The sequence below is a fragment of the Balaenoptera acutorostrata genome, chromosome 2, assembly GCF_949987535.1.
Source record: "Balaenoptera acutorostrata chromosome 2, mBalAcu1.1, whole genome shotgun sequence".
In the NCBI taxonomy this organism is placed as follows: domain Eukaryota; kingdom Metazoa; phylum Chordata; class Mammalia; order Artiodactyla; family Balaenopteridae; genus Balaenoptera; species Balaenoptera acutorostrata.
Window position 1 is genome coordinate 181,516,660 of NC_080065.1, and position 9,986 is coordinate 181,526,645.

General features: G+C 65.0%; 1 protein-coding gene across 3 annotated transcripts in view; it reads left to right on the forward strand.

Moving 5' to 3' along the window:
* The window catches only part of MLLT1 (MLLT1 super elongation complex subunit), a 132,531-nt gene extending 122,773 nt beyond the window's left edge, over positions 1-9,758 (forward strand). For all 3 annotated transcript variants that reach the window (XM_007169104.2, XM_057540591.1, XM_057540592.1), the window contains 6 exons: positions 3,328-3,415; positions 5,030-5,138; positions 6,157-6,256; positions 6,521-6,592; positions 6,891-6,962; positions 7,173-9,758. In XM_007169104.2, the coding sequence (XP_007169166.2) occupies positions 3,328-3,415; positions 5,030-5,138; positions 6,157-6,256; positions 6,521-6,592; positions 6,891-6,962; positions 7,173-7,301 (570 nt within the window). In that variant the 3' untranslated portion in view covers positions 7,302-9,758. The remainder of the gene's footprint in view (positions 1-3,327; positions 3,416-5,029; positions 5,139-6,156; positions 6,257-6,520; positions 6,593-6,890; positions 6,963-7,172) is intronic.
* Positions 9,759-9,986: the final 228 nt, after the last annotated feature.

The following is a 9,986-nucleotide window of genomic DNA, read 5'->3' on the forward strand; positions in this document are numbered from 1 at the left end:
CTCACTAGTTGTGGCGCACAGGCTTAGTTGCTCCGCGGCATGTGGGATCTTCCCGGACCACGGCTCGAACCCGTGTCCCTTGCATTGGCAGGCGGATTCTTAACCACTGCGCCACCAGGGAAGCCCTCAGTGGGCTTTTATAGTTCCCAGACTCTTATTCACTCTCAAAGGCAGAAGCTTTGTCTCCAGCGTAGCTGCTCAGAGAGCCACTGGGACTTTGAAAGTGGTTCCCAGAGGTGAAGCCAGAGGTGGTTTGTGTCAGTAGCACCGATGTCGTGAGCGTGCGGCTTCCAGGGGCACCTCGTTGGAGGTGGCTGGGGGGTGACAGTTTGGCTCATGAGTAACAGTGCATCCCCACAATTAGGGGCACCCAGGTCTGGTGATGTCATACGCCCAGCGCTTCTTGCGCCCAGGAGAGACTGTCTGCCAGTGAACCTGAGGATGGCAGAACCCCGGAACGTCTCTCTTACTTGGAGACTCCTGGGAGTCCAGGGCACTCCCAGCTGCCTCTCGGTTGCCGGAGGTTCTTTGGGTGCTTCATAGCGCCCCGTCTAGCATCTTTCGCTTCTGTCTGCTCAGACCCGGAGCTCTGGGCTGGTGCCCTTCCCTCCTGTCTGCCTCAGCTGCTTCCAGAGAAACCTTCCTGTGCCCAAGGCTGGTGCACCTGTGTAGGGAAGAGGTGGAGGCCTCCCTGAGCCCTGCCTCCCCAGCTGAATGTTGGCGCCCTGGTCCCGGGTGTCCACCCTGGCGTCCTGCTGTGATTGTTGTGAACACCCGTGCCACTGTGGGCAGCTACCTCCGCCTGCTCGGGGCGGGGGCTGGCTGGGTGTCCAGTGTCTGTGGCCTTGGCCACCGCGGCCCTGAGGCTGGAATTGCTCAAGGAAGCCCAGGGCTTCCTCCTGGCTGAAGAGGCGCATCCCGCGCGCTGAGAGACTTCTGATGGCAGGGTTGGGCCGTCAGCACGCCCGGGGGGTCTCTAGGGCTGCTGGACAGTGGCTCACCTGTCCTGACCCCGGGACCTGGCGAGGCACAGGTGGCCGCGGCGAAGGAGGCGAGACGGCCTTCCAGGCCCGGGCCTCCGCAGCTGCCCTTGCCTGTCTCCGGCCGGCCCACGCTGGAGGCCGAGTGGGCGCCACTGCCGGAAAGCTCTGACCGCTGCGTGGAGCCCGAGTCTCCTCCTCCCCCTCGGCCCTCAGAGAGCCCGGGCAGCTCCTCGTCTGAGTCCCAGGCCGAGCCCCCCAGCGCCTCTGGCTGCTCCTCTGGGGTCTCCTTGGCTGTGGGGTTCCTGACGGTCGGTCCCTTTCAGTCACGGGCCCCGGAGCATTGGGAGCACAGCGGGCCCTCCACCCTCCTTCTGGACACCCTGTGTGGCCTGAGCCCCAGGACACGTCGGCAGCCCCTCGAGGGCTTTTCTGACCCCCAGGAACCATTAGGCTCTTGGGGCTGAAACCACTTCCAGATTCCCCCCCACTCCTCCACACCCGCCCCTTGGATTCATGTGGAAGGAAAGGGGACGAGTGTGGCTGAGGAGCCCGCCTGGCCTGCGCCGTCAGGACAGAGCAGGTGCTGCCCTGCCCTGGACCTTCCTGAGCCTGCTGGCCCGAGCCTGCGTGCTGGTGGCCTCCCAGCCAGGTCTTCCCTGCCCCGGAGCTCTGTCCGAATTCCCTGTCCCAGAGGTCGGAAGTGCAATTGGCATCGACCTCCATGTGCTTAGCAGAGGCCAGCAGGGCAGCTCTTTTACAGATGGGGAAACTGAGGCTTAAAACCAGGAGCTGCCTTGGCCAGTTGGTGAGAAAGCCAAGGTCAGAAGCCAGGACCTCCAAGCCAGAATAAGAACTCAAGGGTGCGCGTGCAGGGGGGCCGTGTGGCTCCAGGCCCGTTTCTGGGGGTGGGGAGGGCCACGCACCGGTCTGAGTGGTACCCACCCAGTGGACAGTGGTTGACGGCAGTCTAGGCTGGTTTCCCGGGGAGGGTTCCTCAGGGCACACCACTGGCCCGTGTGAAGGTAGCAAGTCGGGGACGTTTGGCAGGGGCGTGCTGGGAGGGCCCGGAGCGGGTCGGGCTGGGCGGTGGCAGACCCCAGAGGAGGGAGCCCTCAGCTCTTCAGCTGGGAAGCATTCTGTGCCCGGGCGGTGGGATCCTTCTCTGGGTGTGCTGAGGAGAGACCTGAGCCTTCCCGGGTCTCCTTCTGGGAGCTGGGGCTGCCCTTGGCCCATGGGCCAGCAGGAGGGGCTCCTCTCCTGGGGTCTCCTCTCCTGCGGCACGTGCCAGGATTGAGGAGACACTGCTGGGTGCCTCCGCCTGTCTCCTGGCCCCTTCCAGTTGCTCAGGCTGCTCAGCTCCCCCAGACAGTCCCCGAGGACAGAAGGCTGGACGGCATTTGGGCACCCTGGGCTGGCAGGCTTTCTGAGCCATGGACTCTGCCCATTGGAGCCCAGTCTGGCCCAGCCCGGCCCAGCCCCCGGCCCTGCGCTTATCACTGTGCTGCGCGTACCTGTGCAGGAGCCTGTTGTTCCTCCTGAGGGCCCGGAGCAGGCGCCACCCAGTTCTGGCTCAGCCCCTTCCCCACGCAGGCCTCTCAAGTGGGAGGTGCCGCCCCACGCTACTTACGCCCTGGTGTCCTAGTTTGGGCTTTTACTGCCCCCTGGTGGCCGAGTCAGGGCTAAAAGAAGAGGAGAAGGGGGATGTGAACGGCTCTGGGTGCAGTGGGGCGGCTGTGAATCCACCGTGTCCTCAAGTGCTTGTCACTTGCCCACACGCTCATCGTCACCTCAGGGGCACCCGGTGACAGGGAGACAGCTTGTTGTCGCTACTCAGCCTCAGGACAGACTGAGGAAATGGGGGGCCGGATGAGAATGCAACCACCTTTCCTGTTCAGACCTTCCAGCTGTTGGCCGCAGCGCACACCAGCCAGCTTGCTCTCGCCGGAGGAGGGCAGGGCCCACAAGTGAGGGCAGCCGCAGTCGCCTGCCCCCCTCCCGCCCCCAGTCCCCGTGCGGCGAGAGCTTGCCTCGGCCCCGTCCTCCTGCCTGGGCAGGTGGGAGCACCAGGCGTGGCTGGAGATTTAAAGTCCCTTGGTGGGAAAAGAAAGGTCATTGGTTGCATTTTGAATGCACACCGGCGGCATCCTGGGGCTGGAGGAGGAGGTGGGATGGGGTCAGGGTCTCGGGTGCTGGGGCCTGGCGCCTTGGCGGCCTTTTGAGTGCGTATCTGGGGCGTCCTGCCTGGCTGTCCCCGCCACCGGAGGGCTCCTTTTCTCTGGACTGAAAGATGACTGTTGTCCTCTCTCCCTGCTGCCCCGCCTGCCCTGCCGTGCGTGGGGTGAAGTCCGCCCAGTCGAGCCCATCCAACTCCAGCTCCAGCTCCGACTCCAGTTCGGATTCGGATTTTGAGCCATCTCAGAACCACAGTCAAGGTGTGTGCTGGGAAAGGAGAGAGCCGGGGTGGGGACGCATGGGGCTGGTTTCTGGTGGAAAGGCTCACTGCTCTGGGAGCAGCCGCCTGACCTTCCCGGAGGCCAGTGGGGCACTGGGTCTGCTCTGGAGTCCAGGGGTTCACAAGGAATTTCCCGACGTGGGCTTGCTCGTGCCCGAGTTTCAGCACACCCTGAGTCTGAACGCTGCCACCACGGCCGGAAAAACCTGAGGGCAGGGGGCGAGGGAGGGTAGGGAGGCTTGAGCCTGGGCTGAGCTTGCCCAGGGTTTCACTTCAGGATACGATGTTTGCCTGGACTGGGCCCCAGAGATCCATGTCCATAGGCGTGTGGACGCTCAGGGGGCCGGTGTTAAAAGCAAAACCGGCACAGGTCACCCGACCGCCAGCTGTCCATCGCCTGGGCCCTCAGCTTTGCCCAATCTGTGCGACAGGGCTTTGAGCTGTGCTTTGTGGGTCTGCGGCGAAGGGGCCTGTTGTGACTTGCGCCCTGCCCTTGCCAGAAGCCTCCTCTCCAGCTCCTCCCAGATGGAGGCTCACTTGGCCAGCGCAGGGTCCCTTCCTCTGCCTCAGCCACCCAGCCAAGCGCTCCGCTCCTGCCGCGTGCCTGGCCAGCACTCGGCCCAGGCCCCCGCAGCCTGCAGTGCTGCCTTTTTCCCTGCAGGCCGCCTGGGGTACTTGTGGGGAGGTGGCACCAGACCCATTTCCTGGCCCAGCCGACCTCTGCCCGCCCTCGCACTGGAAGCAACTCTTCTGGTGGATCGGATTGAGAATTTCCTCCACGGCCTGCAATCCTTTTTGGAGGGTGGGGGAGAGCTGGGGGAGGCGAGCGTAGTCCGGGGGGCCTGACATAAAGACACGCAGTCCTGAGGGGGCTGGGGGATGGGGTGCTCCAAGCCCACACTCTCTCCAATGGTTCTTATCTATGGGGAAGGGAGGGGGAAACCTGCCGTGCGCGGGATCACGTGACCAAGGTAATTGAGGGCTTTGTGTCCCTCTGTTGCCTTGGTAACAGGAATATAAACCAAGATGCCGTCTGTAGGGGACTGGAACCGAGTGTCTCTGGAGAAAGGGGAGGACGGTGGGCCGGGAGCAGTGGAGGGGCCTGCCACGGGGCTGGGCAGGCCCGAGGAGGGCCGCGGGCTGGGGGGCTGGTGTTCTGTGGGCCACGCTTCGGGCCGCCTCGCCCTCCTCAGCCAGGGCTGGTTCGTCCTGCCTGCAGGCAGAGCTCTGATCCCAGCACCCAGAGCAGAGGAGGGCTGCTCCTTCCCTGTGCGATGGAGGGGCCCTGCGGTCCTGTCTTGGGCCAGGGGCCAGAGGCCTGTGAGCAAGGCCAGGAAGGTGGGGGTGGGGGGAGCCAGGGGTCTCTTAAGGAGGGGGTGGCCACGGGGGCAGTGCTTGGAGACGGGCGGCAGGCCCCACCTGGCCAGAGGAACCTCCGAGGTGGGTTTGCCTGGGTGCGTTTTGGGGGTCGTGGCGTCAAGGAGCTCCACGTGGCCCTGGGGGTGGAGGGGACTCTGGGGTGCAGGTGGAGCCCTGAACCCCATTCTCTCCCCCTCCCTCCTTCCCTCCCTCCCTCCTTCGCGGCCCTCACCAGGACCCCTGCGCTCCATGGTGGAGGACCTGCAGTCCGAGGAGTCTGACGAGGACGACTCTTCATCAGGCGAGGAGGCCGCTGGCAAGACGAACGCAGGGAGGGACTCCAGGTGCCTGGGCCGGCAGGGAGGAGTGAGTGGGCCTGGGCGCACCGGGGCAGCTCTGCCTGGCCCTGCTGTAATCGTGGGGCCTCCAGGAGGTGGGCCAGGACGGGGGCTCCCCAGGGTGAGGCAAAGGGAGCCTCTGAGCCCACCAGGCGGCGCCCTGCCTAGGCATTGAGGGGGGCCTGGGGGCCTCGGGGGGCATCCTTCCTCCCATTGCTGGAGAGTGTGGCTGCCTGGCAGGGAGGGGCAGGACGCTCAGGGAGAGGAGTCCATCGCCACCCGAGAACGGGGGCGAGGCGGTGCCCAGCAGCCCGAGGACCAGCCTTGGTCCCAGGCGTATGGGGCAGTGGGGGCTGGTTCCTGTGCTCTCGGGCCAGCGGTCCCTTCCCCCTTCCCCAGGTGCGCTGGCCCAGGGAAGATGATGTGTGGCCTTCCCCCAGAGTGGGGTAAGCCGAGGCCCCTCCTTTGGACACCCCCAGGCCTTGGGAGCGAGCCCACCTCAGGGATGGCTGTGCGTTCTCAGCCTCCAGCCCAGCGCAAGCGCCAGCCTTGGCCCCAGGACTGTGGGGTGGGCTTAGCAGGCTCGGGGTCTGGGCCCCGCCCAGCAAGGGGCGGGCGTCTGATGTCAGCACGCTGGCACCTGTGTCCCTCCCTCCCAGGGCGTTGGGCTCAGGCTGCCGCTGGCAGTGACTCTCCTGCAGGGTGCCACACCCGGCATTCTGAGCCTGCAGCTAGCAGCGAGCCCCCCGGGATCCCAGAGTCTCTCAGAGCCAGCGTGCTCATCTCTGGGTTCTTTGCTCTTTGAAGGCAGCTCAGACGCGTTCTTTTCTTTCCTTTTCTTTTAAGCTGGCAGTGGCCGCCTAGAGCTGGCTGAGGGAGTCTCCTGGGCTGTGGGGGGAGCGCTGGGCGCTGGCCTGGCCCCAGGGAGGGGCCGAGTCCATCCCAGAGCCCCAGAGCAGTGTTTGCAGGGGGCCCCCTCCCCTGGGCACAGGGCGGCCTGACAGGGTGTCGTGTCTGCGTTCAGGTTGAGCTTCAGTGACAGCGAGAGCGACAACAGCGCCGACTCCTGCCTACCCAGCCGGGAGCCCCCTCCTCCCAAGAAGCCGCCCCCCCCCAACAGCAAGGTAACGAACGTCCTAGAGGCCGGCTGAGGGGTGGGCCTGGGGTCCTCCAAGCGTCCGAGGCTCAGGGTGGTGGGCGCAGAGGAGGGTCGTTTCACCCCCAGGCCCCAGAGATCGTCTGCTCCCCAGGAGGGGCTGCCCTTAGAGTTGGCTCCAGGGCCAGAGGAGGGAGGACAAGCAGGCCTGGGGCCTGGGAAGGCAGTGGCCCTGGGGGCTGGGGAAGGCGGTGTGGGCCAGCACTCACGCAGACCTGGGGTCACCCTGCAGACGTCAGGCCGCCGGAGCCCAGAGCCCTGCAGCAAGCCCGAGAAGATCCTCAAGAGGGGTGCCTACGACAAGGTGGGGGCCGGGGCAGGGTGCGGGGGGCAGGTGGGGGGCTACGACAAGGCGGGGGCTGGAGTGGGGAGGGCCTACGACAAGGCGGGGCTGGGGGTGGGGAGGGGCCTACGACAAGGTGGGGCTGAGGCGGGGCTGGGGGGTGGGGAGGGGCCTACGACAAGGTGGGGCTGAGGCGGGGCTGGGGGAGTGGGGAGGGGCCTATGACGGGGCGGGGCAGGGGAGCACCAGCCTGGAGCTGACGTGGGTGTGGTCACAGCGCGGCGCTGGGCCGCCCGCTGAGCGCTTCTCTGTCCCCCAGGCCTACACTGACGAGCTGGTGGAGCTGCACCGGAGGCTGATGGCACTGCGGGAGCGCAACGTGCTGCAGCAGGTACTGGATGCAGCCACCCACCCTGCGGCCCCCTGAGCGCAAAGCATCTCAGAGGAGTCCCGGGCAGGGTGCCCCTGAGGCCCATGGGCTGCTGACCCCCTCAGGCAGCCCCAGGGAATCACCCCCCACTTCTCCTCGAGGGCCTGGTGGGGGTGGGGTCCACCCCAGCCTAGCGCCTGTCCCCTGAAGCCACCTGCCACCACCCTCCAGATTGTGAACCTGATCGAGGAGACCGGCCACTTCAACGTCACCAACACCACCTTCGACTTCGACCTCTTCTCCCTGGATGAGACCACCGTGCGCAAGCTGCAGAGCTACCTGGAGGCGGTGGCCACATGACCCTGGGCCGGGTGCCGGGCCGCATCCCCGGGGTCCTGGGAGGCCACGTCTGGGCCCCGCCTTCCCTCCTCTCTCGACTTGCCCGCCCGCAGCACTGCCTTAGTGACCGCCCTGTCCTCGGCCCACACGGCCAGCTGCACTTTCCTCGTCGGGAGCCCCGGGGCCGAGGGGGCCAGGCCGGCACTGCTGCTCCCCGACACGCTGGGGCCGTCACCTGGGCCCCCCTTGGAAAGTGGCTTGTGTACTCCCGAAGGGGAAGAAACGTGCCCTGCGGTGGGGGCCTCGCTCCTCAGTGGGGCGTGGGGCGCAGCTTCACTGCCTGGGCCCCTCTGAGAGGCTGGGGCACTGCCTCCAGCCTCCCTCAACGGTTCGGAACACCCCGCCGCGCCCCAGGACCTCAGAGGGCTCCTGCCGCACCAGGACGGGCCCGGCTCGTCCTCCGCGTCAGCCAGACACGGTCCCGTGTCGGCTCTCACTGTGCTGGGACTCCGTGCTGTATAGTTCTCTCTCTATTATATATATATGTCTGCACTGTAGGTACCGAGTGGTTCCCGGGTGTGCATTTCCAGGGCAGCAGTGCACGTGGGAGTGGGGGGGTGGGTAAGGCGGGACTTGTAGGTTATGATGTCTCCACTGGCCTTGGCGTCGGGCTGAAGGCCGAGCTGGAGCGCCAGCTCACCCTCTCCAGGTGCAGGGAGGACGCCTCCTGCTCCTCCCGGGGCCGGTGAACACTGCGCGCCGCCGTCTCCAGGAGCAGCCCTCCCGGCCCCCAGCCAGCCGCGGGCTGAGACTGGGTCGGCGTCCTGGGGCTCGTCCTCTTCCTCCTTCCATAGGATCCTCTTCCTTCTGTTGACCGAGTCTTCGAACTTTGGAAAAAATGAGCTTTTGCCAAATAAGACGGGATAGTTTGTGGAGTTTTTTGAGGAGCGTCAGGACTCAGAACCAGCCCATCGTGCCTGGGCCCCGGCCGGCGGCAGGCCCTCCCACCCCAGCGATTCACGCCGGTCCGGGGCTGGAGACCCAACTCCTCGCACGCCTGAAACTCTCCAAGGGCCAAGCCAGCTCCTCCCTCCCGACCAGAACGCCCTCACAGAGTCAGCCCACCTTGTGGGGGGCTCCTGGGGGCTGGGGACCTCGATTCAAGGCTCCTCCGGTCCCCACCGGCTCCAGGAGAGGAGGCCGGGCCTGGAGCCAGGCTCACTTCTCTCCCACCCACTGTCGGATGGCCCCTCCTCCCCCCAGTTTGTGAATTCCCACGTGGGGCGTGCCACGCTCCCCTTCCCTGTGGTCCCTGACCATTGTCACTGCTCCGATTCCGTCTGTCTGTCAGGCAGACTCCAAACACTCCCTCGGGAGCCCCGCCTCCAAGGCTTCCCCAACGCCAGCCTTCCTGGTGAGATCCCAGGACTCGGGGAAGGCCCGAGAACTTTCAGAGGAAACCGCCGTGACTCCTCACCATCTGCTCTGATTCTCTCCCAACCCCACTGCCTTGAGGTATTAGGAAGAGGGCAGGCCTGTGTGGCAGGCTCTGTGCTGCCACCGTCCCCTTCTCCAGGCAGGCCAACAATACTCCGAAGTGGGGCACTTCTCTTCTCTGGAAACTCTAAGACATTGGACAGAAAGGACTGGCCCGAGAGCAGCAGCTGCCTGGCCCTCTGTGCACAGAGGCCGCTGGGGGTCGCGGGTGGGAGCCTCAGCCCAAGGGCGCTGGTCTCCTCCTTGCGGAGGATCTCCTGGGAGGGGCTGTAGGCCTCCCGGCTCTGTGACTCGGGCAGTCCTCTGCTCAGGAGCCAGGCTCTGTCCCGGAGGCAGCTAGAGGAAGGCCGGGCTCTCGGGCCTGCCCTTTGCAGCAGCAGCAGCAGCATCTGGCCCTGCCTGCTGTTTCCAGGGCCTTTGGAAGCACCAACCCATTTCTGTTACCTCCTCTGGCCAGAAGGCCCCAGCGCTGTCCTCCGGAGCTACTCTGGGCCCAGTGCTGGCCCTGTGACCACCTGATGGACGTGCCAGGCAGCCAGGGCCCTGACCACGGCATTCCCAGCTGCTCCCCCCACCCCACCCCCAGCTGCCCGGCAGCTGGGCCCACCAGGGCTCTGGGGACGCTTCCATAGGAAGGGGCCGGCACGTTGTGATTGCCGTGTGTTTAGTGTTAAGCCCCCTGACCCCAGTGCAAATCCCGGTGTTTTGCTATCTCCTGAAGAAAATGTAAACCGACGCCTGAAAGCAAAAGGTATCGAATACCTTTCTTACCCACAAGGGTTTTTACAAAGAATGTGTCTAACTAGGAACTAGGACACTCATCGGCCCAAGACCAACTCCTGGATAAGAGGAATAAAGGAGAATTGTGTTTGTAATAAGTTACAGGATTGTTTCTGTCCTGGATTTTAAACTTTTTGTTAAATTGTGAAATCATGGAGGAGTTTTATAGAAAAATGAAATAAAGTCAGATGGGAAAGCAGAGGTATGCGTAGAGCGTCATGCATCTGCCTGGCTCCCGCCATTGTGGAGTCGCTGGGTGGAGCCACAAAGCACCATGGGGTCCCTTGTCTCCTCTCCCCGTGCCAGTGCTTCCAGATCAATGGCCAGGAAGAGGAGAGAGGGTTGGAACCAAGCCTGTTGGGCCTCAGGAGTGGGGACGGAACGTGAGCAAGGCTGGCATCCCGGAGGAATAGAGACGGCACCGCCAGA